This window comes from Phycodurus eques, chromosome 1, assembly GCF_024500275.1.
Source record: "Phycodurus eques isolate BA_2022a chromosome 1, UOR_Pequ_1.1, whole genome shotgun sequence".
NCBI classification, from domain to species: Eukaryota; Metazoa; Chordata; class Actinopteri; order Syngnathiformes; family Syngnathidae; genus Phycodurus; species Phycodurus eques.
The window spans coordinates 14,911,823-14,932,419 of NC_084525.1; the positions used below are offsets into that span (position 1 = coordinate 14,911,823).

Below are 20,597 nucleotides of genomic sequence, written 5' to 3' on the forward strand. Positions count from 1 at the left end.
CTCAAAGTCGGGCCAGCCGTAGCAGGGTCTCCTTTAGCCCTGGAAAATGACCAGGACCTCACAAGATTTCCTGTTATGATGAACACACCAATTTTCAGCAAAATTTCATAGTTCCAGGGTTAAGTTCCGACAGTGTGAACTGTTTGACCTTTCGGAATCTCATGTGTCGGGTCGTGCAAGTGGGGTAGCATTTACCCACTTTATTTGGTTGCGATTTACTCTGTGTTTTAGCTGATCTCAAGTGTTTGATGCTTTTTATTGGTGAGAGTGCTGGTTCAAACTGTGACTGACTGCTGTGCTGCTGCAGGCCAAAAAAAGTTGCTGTGTTGTTTTCAAATTCCTTGAGCCTAAAAATATGCTGTAGACTTGATTCCCATGCCGATTGATTCAGAGTTGAGACGGTGGCTTTGTAACAGCACAGCAACCACAGCGCCACAAAGCCACTATCCATAACTATTCTGAGGCTGCACACCCAGCAAAGCAGTGGCAGCTTGGTTCTGTGCTGTGTTCAGGCACGCTCGGACACAGAGGCATTATCCCACCAGAGTCGTATGCCAGCCAAGCGGCGCACACGCTGATTGAACGGCTTTTACCAAGTGTGTGTAAACAACTTGCACATGGAAGCATTTTTTAATTCACTGAGCACAAATGGAAAAGCATGACACCTCAGTGTTAAAAGGCGTCAGGCAATGGTTTCATTTGAATGTGTCATCTCAAGTGCTTGGCTATGATCTCTTGCTTGCCAGCCTAACGGTGGCAATAAGGCCAAAGATTTGCTCTCTGCACCCTTCACCTGTGTTTTTTTTCTTCTCTCTGTCTTCTTCTTGCTTCTTGGTAAACTAGCTGACGTGGATGCAGGTAACTATCCTCTTAATCATCAACCTCTTATTCATCACTCCCGGACGGTTGCAGCAGCCTGGCGAGGATAGCTTCGATTCCATTAAATAATTTCAATATTTAGTGCAACTATTTAGGAATAAACTTGAAAACAATGAGCCCCGAGCTCAACTCACCTGGCTGATACAACCTTTATCTTAGTTTGCTCTTCATCCCTTCACCTCATCAATGATTCATCACTGATGATGGAAGTATTATTTCCTTGCTTCCTAACTTCTCTGAGATGCAATTCAGCATTCATGATCTCTCATCAACATCAGAGCATTTTGTGTAGCCAAACTTCTCCCAATCAGTAGAGGAAGTCAACACCCAATTTCATCCATCCAATAGTATCATTCCAATTGAAATAGTTCCTTTTTGAAGTCCAGTTTGTTCAATGGATATCTCAAATCACTTCACGTAATGTGAATAATCCTTCCTTCAGGTGGTCGCTTTAAGAAGGAGATGGTGGTTGAGGGACAGAGTCACCTGCTGCTCATCAGGGATGAAGGGGGCCCCCCAGAGGCACAGGCGAGTATTGAATGCAATTTCAATGGCGACCAGAACTAATCAGGGTGAAGGAGCCTGTTCGTGTGCTCTGCCCACTATATGATTGGTCACTTATTCTCTTTCCTAATTGTCGGATTTTCATCTGCAGTTCGCTTTGTGGGTTGATGCAGTCATCTTTGTCTTCAGTCTGGAGGATGAGATCAGCTTCCAGACAGTTTATCACTACTTCAACCGCCTTGCCAACTACAGAAACGCTGCCGACCTACCACTGGTTTTAGTCGGCACGCAAGGTCTGACCCCAACACGCACGGCGAGCACACACACACACATGCTGCAAAAGCTTTTTTTCTCCCTGATACATTGTTGCCATCTAGTGGAGAATTACATTGGTTGCACTTTATGATGCACGGGGACCGTACAGTAATAGTGGTACCTTGACCTTAGTTTAATTAGATCCCCGATCAAGTTTGTAACTCAATTGACTCGAATATCATATCAACGTTTCCAATTAAAATAAATTTAAACTTATATTTAATCAGTCTTCCTTTTAATTATCCGTTCCAGCCCTCACAAAAAACAAAATTTTCTTGATATGCGTTTTTAATGAAGAAACATATAAAATATAAGAATATAAAGAAACAACTCGTTTTATAAAGTGTAATTACTGTTTGTTATACATGCTTAATGCATCACAGTGTGATGTTACGATCCCAAACCGTATCAAAACTGCCAGCTTTTTTCCTATATTCATGATAATTTAGTGGTTACTTTCCATTATAATGCTGTTTCCATTGGACTGCCGTGAAAGCCTATCAGTCAAAATGTCACTCCTCCTTGGATTGGTACTCCTTTTGTATAGAATCGCCGCTAGCTCCCAAGTTGCTAGTCCCTCCAGCCTCTCCAGGCTAGCAGCAAAAGACCAGCAAAAACAACCATCCAGGGTTGACTGACACCAAACAATCAAATTCTCAGTGAACGCTTGCTATACTGTAAGTCTTGTCAATGATGACTCATCTAACGCTCTGAGGGAACCCCTCACTCGTAAGTACTCGGCTACTAGCGCCGGATTGCAAGATTCACCGCTACTACAAATAGCACTCATTTACTAAATTCAAAGCTGTGCGGTCCGATAGTAGATAATGGACACCACCACCGCTGCTGTTGACAGAAGTCAGGCACTGACCTGCAGCTATAACTACTGCAAACCCCTTTTTTATTTATTTATTCATTATTTTTTTGCCACTTCACCAAACAGCAACGGACCTGAAATATTGGCATGCAACACAAGGCAAAAAAACAATCCACTGAGCCACGGCTCGTAACTGCAAAAACTTGTAAGTTGGGGCACTCGTAAGTCAAAGTGCCACTGTATTATGGAACGTGAAACTTCACGAGTAAGTAAGTAGATCTAGGCTAGCTGCCTGTTTCTGAAACTAATTGACAAAAGTAACTGAGCGACTAACCCGTACCCTATTATTTAGTCTATATGGGGGCTCGCATTTTTCTTCAGACTCAAGACTGTATTTGTTCGCCGAGTTGCAACGCTTTAGAGCCGCCCCATGTTGTCATGGTAACAAAAGCCATACTCAGCAGTGGCTCAATTGTATGAGACAGAACTAGCCCTCCAAACCTGAGTAATTTCACAAAGTGCTACAAGTGAATATTAGCATGCTCAAAAAACAAGTTTTTAATGAACGGTGGCAGAGAATGATAGATGTTATTTTCTGCCCCTTTTCAGGAAATATTTTTTCAAATTTAAATTTCCCTTTTAGCGCCTCAAGCTAAATTAATTTACCATCATCTTTGAAAATCCAAATTATTTTTAACCTTTATCGCAGAACACTATTGTAATTAACCCTTATTATTGTATATCCTTGATTTAATGAGCTTCATAAATGTATTAATTGACCTTGAATTTTTTGTTTCTTTGTTGAGGTTGTCCCATAACTTTCTATTTTTTACTACTATACCCCTTTCCATCGCTTTGGTTATAGATCATCTTGGTATTTTGAACACTTTTGTTCCTTTCAAACTAGTTGCTTACTTTTTTTTTAAGAATTATTTTTGTTGTCTATCTTGACAGAAGAATGTCAGAGACCTTTTATCAAGACACTTGGGAAACGAACTGTCAACAATTCTGCTCAAAGAAAATACACAATTAAAATCTATTCAAGTTTACTATATTACACCTGAACTTACATTGGAGAGTTATGACTTTCACTATTGATGTTCAGTCATTTTGGGAGCGAACGTCCTGTGCAATTGATTATGTTGAAGTATCAAGTAACTGTACAGTACAGTTATCTTTTGACACTGAGCTCTCTTTCACTGCAAGCCAGCAGATGTCACCAAATAACTAATTGTGCTGCATGTACAGTGGCTAGACTCTGGCAGAGATGTTGATTAAACAAGGGCTAGGAGGTTGCTGTCAGATATAGAAGATTTGAATTTGAATCCATTCACTGATATAATTGGTGTTTTTTTCTCAGACGCCATCAGCTCATCCAACCCGAGGGTGATAGACGACAGCCGGGCCAGAAAACTGTCCAACGACCTGAAGCGCTGCACCTACTACGAAACCTGTGCCACCTACGGCCTCAATGTGGAGCGAGTCTTCCAAGATGGTGAGAATCTTGATTGCAGAGTCCAGTCTTCTGGGAAGGTCACATTCCCCTGCTGCACATTCACCAATTCTTAATCGCACGTCAATTAGTGGGGAAATTGACCCGCTCAGCTATTTAGCTCTAACCGAACAGCAATTAAATTTTATCATAGCGAGGGGAACAGGGCAAGGAGGGGCACTGCAGGAGAAAGTCTTCCCCGGGAGGATTCATAAAACACAGATGCATTAAAGGACAGGCACACCCACAGTTTTCAAGGTCCAGACATGGTTGCTATTTCCAGGCCCAGATGCACAAAGTGTACATGGCCAGTAATGAAACAATGCTTATCTTCACTAAACCTACAGTATTTACATTAACAAGGAAGTTACACTTTGTTTAATTCATCGAAGAGGACTATCGGGCTGGGCTTTCATGGGGACGAAACTGCATGCTGGGTTGTTTTCAGAAGGAGATTAACCCCTATTGATGTTTGTTTGACAACTTGCTGATTTGTTTGTATTGTTCTGCTTTGAGTTTGTCTTAGTGCTGGAGAACGGATGCCTTTGCACAATGGGCATTGCACCAGACTATTGCAATATTAGTCATTCGAAGTGCTACAGGACTCTGTCTGTTGTCGTACTAGAGCGGCTCCAATTACCGGAGACAAATTGGCAAATAAAGATGATTCTGATGATTGCTTGACTAGATTACCGTACCTACTCTGTTTGACGTAGCTGTTCTTAGCCCTGCTCGCAATAGTTTGAAATAATTGAGGATGCCCTCAGTTGTCTCGAGAAGCTGCTCTGACATCACTAGTGTTAATATGCATTAAACGCATCAGTCAGCGAAATGCTAACCAGTCACAAGAAATGAGTGGAATGAGGGCTTTTTCATACTTACATCTCAGCTGTAACTGTATCTAGACTTGCAATTTGAAAACTGAACATGCACACATCACAATTTGTCGTAATAAAGGAAAATAAATATCACATCCACTCGCTGCTACCGACAGCACACCAATGCTTATTTTAAACCTGAAATAATAGTAACACAGAGTAAGTACAAATGCGACCATGATTAGAATAAGAATGAGAAGAAAAGTTTACAGTGTCACAACTAAGTAAGGATAGGCTATGAAGAATCAATGAGATACACGTGCTAGCGCAACCCGCTTTGATCGTGTGTGGGAAATAGTGGCTTGTAGCACCTGGATTTGAAAGTGGAAGTAGTGAATTGCTGCAACCCGTGTTTGTGTGTGTGCATGTGCAACTTCTGGTTTCAACAGTATACATGTTACGATTTGTGGGAAGATGTTTTTGTTGAAGTTGTGTGTTTAAATTTGCACCATGTGTTTGGCAAGTGCCTTGTTGGAACAATAAGGAGAATGTAAACCATTAAGTTTCTACTTAACACATTGAAGTTGGATAAGAGACACCATTAAGTATCCACTTTTTTTTTTTTTTTTCCCCATATTGTTGCCATGGCAGTCTCTGTGTCAGGATGTTTTCCTTTCTTTTGTGGTTTATAGATGAGCCCAGACTGGGTTATTTGTTTTAGTTTGTGATTGTGCGTCAGACCTATGTGTATGTCCATGCGTGTACGTGTTTGTGCATTAAGCAGTGTAATGGGAAGTGAAGCCTCGTCCAGTTGGGAGTAGTGACCTCTGTGTGAGGGACGGAGGGGGTAGGGGCGAGGGTGACTACGCTGTGGTCCTTGTCCATCAGCGTGCTAATTTAATTAGCCTAATTACGGCGACATGAGCCCTAAATGCACACACGTGCGTGTGACAGAGACATGCACGCGTGTGCGTTACACACACACGACTGTGGTTTCTTTCTCATCTGTCAGAGTGTGGAAGCAGAGCGCATCGTTCACACTCTCTAACAAGCTTAGATGAGGGCTCGCTAATGTTCATTCACTGCAACACACACACGTGAAGTTCACCTGCAGGCTACACGTGCTAGTAGGGTAAATCAACCATGAAAACAAAGTAAAGTTTTACATCTCATTTTTGTAATTGTGAGTGTGTGTTCAATTTAAAGTACTTTACACACAAAAACAATGGAAACATACTGTAGCTCCTTAACAAAGGTGACAATCATTATTGTAGAGCTACAAAATGTTATGGAACGTCCGTATTTTGTTATGGAAATCAATGGACGTTGACTTGTCATGGTCGTAACACTAATTGTTCTGGATATTGGGGGGAAAAAAATCCAGCTTCTGACATTTCCGGCGCTTCCACATTGAACAGCTACTTGGTGCACGCCAAGCCGCTGAGGCGAAAGTTCTCTTTGTGTCCGGTGTCAATGCATTATAAGTCACGGATCATCGCCTCCATGGTAGAGAATAAGCTACACTTCTTACCATGCTTCTTACAAAAGTGTCACAAAGGGAGGACAACAAGTTGAAAGGTGAAGACTGTCGAAGCCATGCTAATTGCTAAGCTATCGTTACAAGCAGTCACAAAACATCAAAATAAGTGATTTGGTGAAACAGTACACTTGTCACATCGGTCTGGCTGGAACCGCCTTTTTGCGGAGAGTAACGAACTTTGAACAACAAAATAACACACCAATTAATAGGTGTTTAGAGGTATAGATATTCCTAAAATAATACACGTCCACACAGGACGCCCGTCTGAACCGGAAATGAATTAGTACGCCACTGCACATGTCACTTCAGAACGTGGGCAGGTTAAAAATTTATTGTTATTATTTTTCCAAGCCGCTTATCCTCACAAGGGTCGCAGGCGTGCTGGAGCCTATCCCAGCTATCTTCGGGCAGGAGGCGGTGTACACCCTGAACTGGTTGCCAGCCAATCGCAGGGCACACAGAAACAAACAACCATTCGCACTCACATTCACACCTAGGGGCAATTTAGAGACTTCAATTAACCTACCATGCATGTTTTTGGGATGTGGGAGGAAACCGGAGTGCCCGGAGAAAACCCACGCAGGCACGGGGAGAACATGCAAACTCCACACAGGCAGGGCTGGGGATTGAACCCCACTCTTCAGAACTGTGAGGCAGGCGCTCTAACCAGTCGTCCACTGTTCCGCCTATTTGTTATTATTATTAATAATAAATATGTGTAATATAACCTTTATTAGTCCCACCATGGGCACATTTGCATAGTTTCAGCAGCAATTGTGGATATAGGAAATATAAATATGTAATATTACTAGCATGCAAGTGAAGAATTACATTTCTTCTTCTTACATATACTTCTTGTACATGTACAAGAAGTACATTGCACAAAACAGAAACCAAAACTATTGTCCATACATAAATTATCCAATTCTGTCTATCAGCAATGTTTGTTTACAAAATACAGTGCAGAGTTAAAAAAATGTATGTTTGAGATCTGATTAATCAGCTTTAATAGAGTTGTGTTTTTTGTTTCTAGGGTTGAAAACAGAATTGGCCAAAGTCAATTAATCCACTGACACAGAAATCTCGTATACTGGTACTTTGATTCAGGATGCAACTGTGTCCACCACAGGTTGATGTAATAAAAACATTAATGACAAATATTGAAGCCATAATTCAGTAATGATTATGACTGTTGCAAGGATATGTTATTGACAAAATATTAAAAATATGGAAATTCAGACATATTTGGCCAAATTGTACAGGAAGTGATTTTTTCATAGGTTGGCAGATCTTAAATGAGGCCAATTCCTGTGAGGTGTGGCCTGAGGAATTAATGCAATTTTGTACTAATTATGCCACTATTGTGATCATGGAGTTTTATCCCTGATACAAAAATGATGATGTTTCTACTTTAGATAATTAAATTCCATGCTAGTTGTTTATTGTGATTAGTTTGTACTTAAAGGTTTTAATGGTGCAACTTGCACATGATTTGGGGATGTTGCCCTTCAAACTACAGCGTTCAAAGAGTTTACATAGAGCATCAAATTGTAAGCCTCAAATGTCTCCCGTCACAGTTTAACTTTACAGACTGCAGACTCAGCAACACACACACACCCCAACATCTTTATGTGACGTCCCGTCATAAATCTCATGAGAGCGCTGATGTTAGAGCAAGTGACTGCCTTTCACACCAGGGTTGAAATTAATGGAGAAAGAGAAATTATTAATTAAATTATTAAATTAAATGTGCGGTTTAAATATTACGTGCATCCTTATCATAACTGTTCTTAACACATACACTACTACCTCCGGCCAGCTACATGCACTCCAACCCAACAGAGCACAGACCCATCCAGACATCCACATAACAATTTTTGGGTGGTAAGAAGCTGAAGTCCAAGTGAACTCCACACTGAAACGCTTGAGCTGACACGGTCCCCAGAACCTTCTTGCTGAGACGTAACCATTATGTAATAATTTCAATCAAATAAGATATTCTGTTCTTCCACCTATCAAAGTTTGGATGATGATGTAATTGTTATTCGATGATGAGGGGTGGATGTTATGTCAAACCTCACGTAACGTGTCACGTTATGCCGGCTGTTTGTTTCTCATTGTCTCAATTATAATAAAAAGGGTTTTGGACCACGGATGACGTGAACAGGGCGTGAAGATGAAAGCTCAGGATTGCATGATAATTGCAGGATGCATTTTGGGTCAGACAGAATCCAGAACCCATAGTCTGATGTGAAACTTGTTTACGTGGTTCTTTTGCTGGCTGCTCTTGCCTCACCCTGTCTCACTGTGAGGTAAATGTTCTCGATGGGCTCCTCATCAACCGACTTTAACAAGTTCAATTAAAACAGTGGCGTCTTCTGTGTTTATTGGATCAGAGATAGACACTCAGTGAAGTCTTAATTCTCCGATCTCCATGCCAACAAGCTCGTACAGTGTTCAAACATGTTCAACCGGTGTTTTGCTTTTTGATAATAGTGTGCCAATGGTGTTTGAAGTAGAATAATGAGCAATGTTCTGTGGTGCGCTTTTTCATTAGCAAGTCTGCTGCAGATGTTGAATTCCTGTACTTTTAGGGCTCTAATGTGACAGATTGTCACCCCTAGGTGAAACATTAATGACATATCTTAGCAAAAGATTAACACTGATGTTTTGTATTGCAGTTGCTCAGAAGATTGTTGCCACCCGGAAGAAGCAGCAGCTGTCCATCGGTCCATGTAAATCGCTCCCCAACTCCCCGAGTCACTCGTCTATCTGTACCACGCAGGTGTCCAACGTCCAGGTCAGCCAGGTCAGTGGGGCCACATTATGCCAGGTAGCGCCTCAATTTTTCAGATATTACTTATCTGTTTCAGTGAAAAAGTCTTAAGTAATAAGTAAAATACAATCAACGTGATTGAAATGTAGAATTTTAACTTTGAGTTTTCACAAAAACATAGAATTATAGCCATTTCATGTGGAATTGATGGCATAAATGTAGATACAGTCATACCTCAATTTCCAAATGCATTAAGCCAGTCAAATTTTGACTAAAATTATAACTCATGCATGAAGGCGTCGTATTTTGTGCCCTGGGCCGTTACCACAAAGCACCATGTCTAAATTTAAGCACCAGATGATTGACTCTTCGTGTTTTGCTTTTTGCAACACTTTATCTTAAAGAGGGGCAGTGGTAAGAGAAGAGCATCTTGAGAAGACAAGAATATTCTAGAGCTGCAACTAATGATTATTTTAATAATCGATTAATCTGCGATTTTTCTTTTCAATTAATCGATGAGTCAGATTAAAAAATATATAAATATCCATCCATCCATCCATTTTCTTCCGCTTCCGGAGCCTGATCGCTGGGGGAGCAAGATGAGCAGGGAAGCCCAAACTTTCCTCTCCCCAGCCACTTCGTCCAGCTCTTCTGGGGGGATCCCGAGGCGTTCCGAGGCCAGCTGGGAGACATAGTCTCTCCAATGTGTCCAGGGTCGTCCGCGGGGGTTCCTCCCGGTGGGACATGCCCGTAACATCTCACCAGGGAAGTGTCTAGGCGGCATCTTAACCAGCTGTCCGAGCCACCTCATCTGGCTCCTCCCAATGTGGAGGAGCAGCAGCTCGACTCTGAGCCCCTCCCAAATGACAGACATTCTCACCCTATCTCTTAAGGGAGAGCCGGGACACCCTGCGGAGGAAACCCGTTTCGGCTGCTTGTATCCACAGTCTGGTTCTTTCGGTCACAACCCACAACTTGTGAACGTAGATCGAGAGCTTTGCCTTTTGGCTCAGCTCATTCTTCACCATGACAAACCGATACAGAGTCCGCATCACTGCAGACGCTGCACCGATCCGCCTGTTGATCTCCCACTCAATTCTTCTCTCACTCGTGAACAAGACCCCGAGATACTTGAACTCCTCCACTTGGGTGAAGATCCCTTCCTCGACCCGTAGAGGGCACTCCAAACTTTTTCGACTGAGGACCATGGCGTCAGATTTGGAGATGCTGATTTTCATCCCAGTCGCTTCACACTCTGCTGTGTCAGAACCACATCATCTGCAAAAAGCAGAGACGTGATATTGACATCACCAAACCGGACCCCCTCCACGCCTCGGCTGCACCTAGAAATTCTGGCCATTGAAGTAATGAACAAAATTGGCGACAAAGGGCCACCTAGGCGGAGTCCAACCCTCACTAGAAACATATTCGACTTACTGCTGGACCAAACACCGGTAGTACAGGGACCGAACAGCCCCTATCAAGGGTAATGGTAGTCCTTACTCTCGTAGCACTCCTCACAGGACTCACTGAGTGACATAATCGAACACCTTCTGGTTGGGCAGAACCCCACGCACCCTGAAGGACCCTGCATAGGTTCTAGAGCTGGTCCACTGTTTCACAGCCAGGACGAAGACCACACTGCTTCTCCTGAATCTGAGAGTTCTGTCCATTTTACCTTTATGTTAAAAAACAGGGCATTATTTAATTTTTCAAATTGACAGTGCAGAAAATGCAGAAACATAAATTGATTAGGATGTACTTACTGGTTTGGTCAGTAACATCTGTCAAAAAAGTAGGCAAAAATGGTTTTTGTTTCCAAAGTAAAAGCAGATTTTTGCAAAAGTATTTTTTTGATTAAACACAGATAATCAGTCTGCTTTCATGGAGGACGACCGAAATCTGCAAATTTTTACTGTTCGGATGCTGAAATTGAAAGGATTTGGACAATTTTAAATTAAACAAGGTCTTCAAACGATTAGCTGATTCTCAAAGTAGTTGTCGATTAATTGTTGCACCACTAAAATAATCTGTAAATTAGTTGTTAGTTTCTACAAAAAAAAGGCAGGATTTCCACAAATATAATTTTTTCTTTTACTTAAAACTGCAAAGTAAATGCAACTGTGTCATGTAATCCTCTCAAGCTCTGCATCTAGTCTTTGCCAGGCTTTTTTCAATGTACGCAAAAAGCTTGTAGTCTTTAAGCCTCTGTAGCTCAAAGTGCTACTGCCACGAGTAGGCATGGGAATTGACAAGAATTTAGTTTTTCCGATTGCATTATCATTACTTTTTATCGATCCTATTCTTATTGATTCTCATTGGGTATTGGAATGAAATAATTCAAATGCTTTATGATATATATGTGATATCATTTTCATAATATATATCATTATATGATAGTATAATACAAGTGTTTGCATAGTGTCGTGCGATGTTGACATTTCATATCACGATACTGGTCATTTTATATCCCGATAATGATATAAATTCCTTAGAATTACATGAAATTAATACCTATTTTCACAGATTTGTTTTCTCCATTTATTTATAGAACACAGTTTATATAGGGAAAAAAACAATTAAATGGATAAATAATACATACAAATCCAATAAAATACAAATATACAATAGAATATAGTTTTTAATACAATAAGTAATTACAGTCGAGACGCATGACACTGTACAGTCCCATATATATGTAAAATAAGTGATGCAATCTGTGTAAATTACTCTTCATTGTAAATCAAGTTATGTTCAAATTAGGCATTTAATCCCAACCATTCTGCTTTTTGCATTCCATTATAACACATCACACCATCTGTCAACCAATCAGTGTGTATAGTTTTACCCTTCAGCATGCAGAGATGAATACTTTACTAATACACTACTCATAAAAAGTTGTGTGTAGGGATCCCAGGCTGTTGGGTGAAAATATAGGATGAACCTAAGATGCACTATAACCTTTACAGACTTAATTTTGAATGCACGTCCAACGGCAAAATTCACAACAGGTGTTTGACCCATGAAAATTCCCAAGGATGTCCACTTTTATGCCTTTCTGTGACTGCCAGTCTCTCTATCTCTGTTGCAACCAGCTGGTGACACTATAAGCTCAGTGGCCACTATTTGGTCCCTTACAATAGTGAGGTACTGTTGATCAGTTTATTAGAAGTCAGTTTATATAACGTCAAAATAAATTCACCTGTAAAGGTTCTAGTGCATTTTAGGTTCATCTTGAAATTTCACTCAAAACCCTAATACCCCTAACTTTATGGGGATAGTGTATGACTATGTCATAAAAAGAAACATGAAATGGTATGGTATTGGGGGCATATTTGCGACTAGACTGTATACCTAACCCAAATCACACCATATTGCTTACTGAATATTGTCAAGTGACTTGAGTTTGTTTAATTTCCAGAATGTCATGTTGTTTCAGACAACTAATGGCGGTGGTAGTTTGAGCGACTACTCATCATCGGTGCCATCCACGCCGAGCACCAGCCAGAAGGAGCTACGCATCGATGTCCCACAGAGCACCAATACGCCCACGCCCGTCCGGAAGCAGTCCAAGCGTCGCTCCAACCTCTTCACCGTCAGTTTGTGTCAATGTGTGCTTGGCACTTCTTGATGAAATTGTGAAATGATCAGCCTTTATCTCTTCCACAGTCAAGGAAGACCAACGAGACAGACAAGGATAAGAAAGGTCTGGAGGCTCGAGCCGACACCATCGGCAGCGGGCGAGCCATTCCCATCAAACAGGTAAGACTTCTGTCTGCTAGCGCTTCATTAAGAGTGAAATCACACACTTGACATCAATTAGAGCACCAGGCTCTCCTGGGTCCCCCAAGCGGATCATTAGGAGACTCGTGCCTCCCCTCCCTCTGTTCCCCCACTTGATCGCCCACTTCACGCCATCGCATAGCACTTCAAGCTGCTTCCTTTGCATTCGCTGTCTCATCTGCAGCGGAGCGCTTTGGCGGGCGCGCAAGCGTTTTCAAGGAATAAAGGACCAAGAGGAAGGGGAGGGCGAGCAACCCGCTGTGACGGTGAGGGGAAGCGTCGGAATTGGCTCTTAATTTGCAGCCAACGTGTCGCAGCAGCGGCGGGCTCTCCTCCCGACAAGCATATCAGGCAATTAGTGAGCGCTAATCATGACCCTCGTGTCGGCGCCGCAGCCTCGTTTGTAATCTCTTAATGAACAAATTGCATCTCTGATTAGTGGCCGTCTCACCGGGAGAGAGAGCAGGCAAGAGCGAGACGGCACAGCGGAGGCATCAGTAATTGCCTCGGGATGGCGTTCCCATCGTTTATTTCAAGACCTGTGATGTAAATGCATCTCGGTGGGCGGAGTCCAGATTTTTGGTGTCATTAATAAGGTTTGAGAGCAGTTGGAGTGCCAGAAACATTTGACCTGTTTTCAAGAGGAATCTTTATTATCTGACAATAATAGTGTGTCAAACAAATGTCTCACTGCTCGTGTGTGTGTTTGTGTGTGTGTGTGCCGTTATCACATAGAAATGAAAGTCCCATCTTCATGTTATGATCTATGTTTCTCTTCTTCGCGTCCTGTTGCGTGTTCACCAGGGAGATCAAACTTCATGGCTAGAATTTGAACCCTCTCAGGAGCTGTCAGTCATAAAGATTAGAAGGAAATCAGTTGGACGTTGAGTGTTTATGGGGGTTTGAATGCCAAAAATCTTACCTGTGTCATTTTGTGGCCACTCCTGATCTCATTAGACCGACTCTTTGCCACTCGAGGTGATGCCGATACAGCCCGCCTCTTCTTAAAGTATAGCGTTTTTGTGAGACGCACACTCATTAAAATTACCCATTGCAATGGTTAGGTCACAGTAACAACAACAGTCGGACCTGATTGGTTCTGTATACATATTTACACACTTGCCTTTTAAAATGCACATTGAATGCACACAGTGCAATGCATATTAGTGGATAAAGTCGTTTTTGTCACACTATCATGGCTTCCCTCAGCCACAGGAAGGTCATATGTTCAACTACAAATAAGTAGAAAAAAATATTCAGTCATTTTTCCTTCAAATGCTGGCACAAATTATTTGTGTAGCAATGTGATGAAACGTTCTTCCAATACAAGTTTCTGCAGATGTAAAGGTGAGTGAAATGTCTTGCTGAATAATAAACCTTGGAACCCTTTTTTTCTGGAATGCAGCAGATGCATCCAGCTTTGTTTACTCCTCCACATCTGCTGCATGTTGCTAATTAGGTGCTAATTGGCGCAGAGAAAGCAAACGGCTCACTCAAGTCTCTGTAAGGCAGTTGACCGTAGAGTTCTCGGAACCAATGACGGACCTGCCATTATACACACAGTATACTCAAAACTACACAAAACGTTGGCAGCTGTGGGTAGCTTTTCAAATGGAAAAAAAAACACTTTCAATGTTAATTGTTTAATCAGTGTGTCGAAATATCTAACTGATTAATTAATCCCTAGAAAGAAATCACAGTCACAACTGCCAATAAAATAGGATCTGTCACATTACGAGACTATAGCGCAAACAAGTAATAATGAGAAGAATGACGGCAACAATAGTTATTAGAGAGTAGCACAGAGTTGCAAATTATTGACTTGTAAGATTATTGTACAATACACTAATAGTAATTCAGTCCTCACATTTGCTAACTAGTATGCCAACTGTGGAAAATATGACATGCAAATAATAATTGCATCATGTTATACAGTATATTTCGCAAGCACACTCACCAATCACGTCGCAGAAGTAACAACTGAAGTGAAATTGTCGTAAAGGTTACTATGATTACCTGAAATCATAATTACAGGAGGTGATAGGGGCATGATGAAAAAAGCAAACTGGTGTCAGTCAACGTTAAGTTGCATGCGTGCGTATGCCTAGCAGTAATGGATGAATTTGAATTATGGCTGATGAAGACAATGCTGACAGGGAGAGAGAGGGCTGCAGATTTACAGTCAGTACGTCCCAGACTTTCCTCCTGATCTAAACCTCTATTGCCTGCATTGCCTGATAATAATAATTCAATTGAGTAAGCTTGAATTTTTAAATGAGGTTTATATGATGTGTGTCTATGAAAGCCAGTTGATTTCAATTTTGCATTATTAGCCAAAAATGGAAATCCCAGCTAAGCTTATTTATTTAAGTGTGACAGGTTTTCAATATCTATGAAATGGGTTTATATGTGTTTAAAAACCCCGTAAAACATATCTAAATTGTATGCTGTATACAATTTTTTTTTTTACCATTTAATTAAATATAAATGTAAATGTCTTAGGGTCCTCAAAAATGTCCCGAGGTTTGTAGGTCTGCCATGATCTATTTTAGCTTCCATGCATGCACACAGCATTCCACCGCACAATATGAGAGGAGGAGGCTCAATTCGGCTCTACATTCATCATCTGCAGTACATCTGAAAATAGTCCATTGGTTCCAAGTGAAAGGCAAAAAGCGGCCTTCTAGGTTTGTGCCATCCCCACAGGCAGACTGAACCACAACAAACATATGACTTCACAAAGAGAAGAAAAACACCATTACGCTGCGTCACAAAACCCATAAGGACATCTTGTTTTGTTTTTTCCCCTATGAAATGTAATGTGATTGAAATGACTGATAATTTAAATCCAACCAAATAAATACTGCACTAGTAAGAACATAAAGTGAAGATGCAAACCTTTGGACAAGTGAATTTTGGTGACCTCGCCCACTTCCTGAGATAATAGTTTACGCAGCATACTTCTTGACATGCGACAGAACTCCTTCCTGTAAGGAGGCGATTAATGCTGTAATTGGCTCTCCGGGTTGCAGACGTGTGCGGGGCTGGCTGGTTTTGACAAGTGTGCTCGTCCCCCCTCGGCGCTGGCTGCTTTGTCAGGAGTTAAATTGCATGGTTAATTCGGATGTTATTTACCCTGTAATTCATTAGTTTGGGCCGCCATTGGCGGCTTGCAGGCTGTAATTTCACGCTTGGCAATAAAAGATGTCTCATAATCTGCTTCATTTAGCAGCCAAAGAATTTAATGAAATTAACTGTGGCCCTAATTAAGACGGTGAATATTAAAGACCTGCTATCAAGGCTTTAATGAGGGTGACACTATCCGCATTTCGCCGGATACAAAAAATATCATTTCCCTGTGAAAGGTTGTCACTGCTCGAAGCCATTTTGGCCGTGATGACATTTTTGTCACGCACACTCACCCCTGCAAATTACATTTTGCAGGGGGCGTTGCTCCCATTTTAGTCTGAGGAATAATTAAAACATGGCACACAGGCGTCAATCAAAGAACATACTCATTACGCCTCATCTCCAGTTTTTGTTTGCCACGAACTTGTCACATGATGACCGTCTTTGGCCTGGGGGTCTTCATGTTTTATGTCTGTTAATCCAATAAAACTAACTAACTGCTGAAGTAAGCTTTTGGGATTGTCATTCATTGCCCAGATGACCAATTCCTCTGGTTGCTAACCTTTTCCTTTTGAAGGGAAGTGACCATTTAAGTAACTTTGTTTTCAGCTCCAGAATGTTTTTTAGCACAAACAAATTCCCTATAATGTGCAATGTTTGTAGAAGTTTCATCAAATTAAGCATATTGCTGATCACACATCAACTGCTGTAACCATTTGGCCACGCTGCCTGCAATCTCAGTGCACACACACACACATGCTGTCTGAAAGCATGATGGATGAGCTGCGATGGCCAATGCGATAGAGGAGGCAGCATCCAGCTTCCCTCCCACCCACTGTCACCCCCCACTCTGCTGTCTGAGGGTGACACCTCCAATTTGGCTTCATGCTCTTGTGGGATTTCCATGAACAAAAGGGCTGTGGCCCCTCAGAGATATGGCCGTTCTGTGAAAAGCGTCTCACAGATTGAGTGCCCCTGTATCTCCTCTTGGATCACACCCGAGAGGGTCCATTGTGTGAGGAACATCGTGGTGATGGCGGGATTAAATGCTCGATTAGTCTATAGCAGATCAGGAAAGTTCCTTTCCTGCTACACATAAGAGACTTGGTGAGGACATCACATGATAAGGTGTTCTTCCTGGGGGTAGAAGTAACACTTGGCTTGGTCAGAAGGCTGAATGTGCAAACACACCTGCTAAACAAATTATTAAAGTTGGTACTGGTTGTTGGAGAAATGCTAATTGGTCTCCTAAATAATTTTAAGATGCCTTTGAGAAAGTGCCAAACTCCACAGGGATGCAACAATATTGCATAGACCCCTCATTTGGAGACACTTTGGCTTGTTGTTGCTTGCTGCATTCAAGGGAATTGAATGTTTATTTTGTTTGTTTTGTTTTGTGTGTGTAATGCATTCAACATACATACTGTACATGCAAAATACAATCTAGTGAAATTAAAATATCTCTTCTTAAAAGCATTCTTCCACCCAACATGTTGTTCAACAAATGCTTAATTCAAGAAACCTGGAAAATATGATTTATCTAACTTGGCCCAAAACTTAGCTGAACAGCTTAAACCTTAAAGTATTCAAGCTAAACAGTATAAGACTACTACTACTACTAACATAGTTGACAACTATGATAAGCAAGGACACAAGAACCCGTGAATCCCTTGAAGGCTGTACAGTTTAGGGTTCAACAGACCTTTTCTGGAAATATATCTAGTACAGTATAACCAAGAAATATTTTTAATTCTGAATCTGTGTGGGCATTGACATTGGTATGACGTTAGACTACTGCATTACTAAGTCAGGGTTGATTGTTTTGAGCAGACTCTGGGAGTGCAAAGTCAAACACCAAATTTCTGACTACCTGGTTTTCTGGAATACAGCATGATCTTATTTAACATCCTTGTCTGACGCATGACTGCTGCACGACCCTCAGGTACAAGCCTGATGTGTCCTCTAATGAATGACCTCATCTCTCAGCTTCCCGTCAACAAGCGACCTTTCTTGAGCACTACTTCTTTTCAGTCTTTAGTCACAATGCCGCTTCCCCTTACCTGAGTTTCACTGTGATGCTCGCAAGCGCCTTTGGACATTTTGGGATGGTTAAAAAATGACATAATCTCCCCATCAACCTGGCCTCCCCCACCTCCCCCTCAGCTATCGACCTTTTCCTAAGCACTAGGCCACAATGCTTCATGGGCCGGGGAAGCGCCAAGTGAGTATATCTGAGGACATATTTATTTCCCCACGCAGAGACCTTGTATGCCGTCATGACAGCCAGCCGCTCCTGGAGGCGAAGGCGCTGTGTGTCACTGAGCCTGCAGACGTGCATAATGAAACGTATTGGCCATCAGCGTTCAGTTAGCCTCACCCTCATGCGAAGTGATCGCATGTCATGCCTAGGACGGATGACTGAAATTAATCAGCTGACGTCTCCTGTCCCAAAAAGACAGACAGACCGGCGTGAGAAATGTTTAGCACTGAAGCACCCACCCCAGGTCACCACAATATTTGACACATTCCGACTTGTTCTTCGTCAAACATGTTATTTCTATAACTTCACTTTAATATTGTTAAGGTAAAAAAGGCTTAATATTTGTGTACAAGGTGTGTCCGAAAGATTTCAGCACTGGTGTTACAAAATATATATTTCAAATCAAAAGTACAAGTTGTCCCCTTCGAAGTAATCCCCATGAAGTCTAACACACTTTCCCAGCCTTTCTCTGCCATGCCTTTATGCACTTCTGGAAGGATTGTTCCGGGATCCCCCACAGCTCTGTCGTCATGACCATCTTTATGTACATGCCACACCTTCAAACCAGGTTCCCTTTATGACCCCCCTTGAGCTTGGGAAGGAGGGAAAAAAATCATGTGGCGTCAGGTTGGGTAAATAGGGAGGTTTCTTCAGCAGGGTGATGTTCTTCTTGGCCAGGAGTTGTCGAATGCTGAGGACATTCTGAGCAGGCGCGGTGTCATGGTGAAGCACCCACGAGTTGTCCTGCCACAAAGCCCGTCTCTTCTCACGTCCTGAACAAAGCAAATACCATAATTTCTCATGTATAATGCGTATTTAAAATTGTCGGCCGTCTGGCATGTGGCAAGAACTTGCAATGGATGGACGATTCCTCTCACATTAAATGGATGGCGATTACATTAAGGTAAAAACCTGTAGTTTGGAAAATACTGTTTATCTTCTGTGACACCAGTCGAACTTTTCTGACACACCTCTTACGGGGTTTCAAGGTTTATCAGGTGTCACTGGATATCTGGCTGTCAATTCCATTTCGTAGGAACCTTCCTATGGCCCATCATGTGTTCCAACCAGAAAGATAAAACTATTTTTGAATTTTTGAAAATTTTGGACTTTTAACAGCTTGTTGCTACTAAATGTTTGTTGACCGTTATTGGAGACTTATTGAAATTTAATGATCACAAAAAAGGATGTTTGCCTCAGACATTTAATTAATCAGACATGGTAGCAAACAGTGTGTCACTTAGTAAACTCCAGTGCAGAATCTTAGTGGCTTAAAGCGTTGGCTTAGCCCCTATAGTGGCTGTGTTTATCCACTGAAAAAAAACTATTAATTATTTTGGATCCTGAAATCATAATTTGGCTTAGTGTTAATAAAGCATCAGCTGCCCAACTGCTAGCACTTCTGGCTCATCAGATAGAGTTTAGTGCACCACAGGGAACGCCACACGTCTCCATTCTACTTACTCTTCATTTGGAGTGAGCGGAACTACTAGAAACGTGGAAATATAGCGGTGCCTCTGATTTAGCATGTTAGCTAAAGTGGACCTGATGGTACTGCTTGAATTTGTTTGCTATGAGTGACAGCGCTGTTGTGTGAGGATGTAGTATTTCTGCAATTATTTCACTGCCAATTACGGCAAATGTGCGGTCATCCTGGACGTGCTGCACTTTCCCCCATTCATTGGTTGTCTTAATTCAATTCAATCTCTTCCCTCAAACACTGGTTGTCTTAATCAAAGCTGAGCGTTGAGAGCAGCAGCGACTGTGCTTCTGCCCGTCTCAGCCACCAGCGTCCTCCGTCACTCGTCTCCTCCTCCTTGGGTGTTGCCGCCGCATACCCCCTCCCTTTACGACTGGACTCTATTAATATCCTGTGTCGGCGTGTTAATGTTGTTGAGGTCCAGTGGACTGACACGCGTGGCAGCACGGCTTTAATTGCTAATCAGTGGACAGTTTTATCTGCTGCCGCCGCCTCCCATTACCCCCCTGTCACTCCTCCCCTCGCCATGCCTTTCTCCCCGCCATCTACGCGACCTTCGTGCTCTCTCACCTAATGAATGGAGCACAAATGAAGTGTGGGCGGCAGTCGCTCGGCCTCGCTGCTCAGTCAGCCGCAGTTGATGTGCGTAGGAGCGGTGAGCAGAGAAGGAGCGACGTTAACAAGCCCGAAGAGGCAAAAAGTCAGACAATTAAATGACGCTAGCAAATGTCGTAAGCTCGTTAAGGCGCTCGTGTACGCTGAGACGGACAATTACGTGATTATGGCACTGAACGTACTCGGACT

At 42.1% G+C, this 20,597-nt stretch overlaps 1 protein-coding gene across 7 annotated transcripts in view; it reads left to right on the forward strand.

Annotated features, from left to right (window-relative positions):
• agap1 (ArfGAP with GTPase domain, ankyrin repeat and PH domain 1) overlaps positions 1-20,597 on the forward strand; it is a 102,107-nt gene that overhangs the window by 35,445 nt on the left and 46,065 nt on the right. For 2 of the 7 annotated variants that reach the window (XM_061679876.1, XM_061679840.1), the window contains 7 exons: positions 844-858; positions 1,322-1,407; positions 1,535-1,676; positions 3,876-4,010; positions 9,047-9,174; positions 12,563-12,736; positions 12,811-12,903. In XM_061679876.1, coding sequence (XP_061535860.1) covers positions 844-858; positions 1,322-1,407; positions 1,535-1,676; positions 3,876-4,010; positions 9,047-9,174; positions 12,563-12,736; positions 12,811-12,903 — 773 coding nt within the window. The remainder of the gene's footprint in view (positions 1-843; positions 859-1,321; positions 1,408-1,534; positions 1,677-3,875; positions 4,011-9,046; positions 9,175-12,562; positions 12,737-12,810; positions 12,904-20,597) is intronic. The other 5 variants (XM_061679885.1, XM_061679849.1, XM_061679894.1 and 2 more) reach the window with 3 other exon arrangements.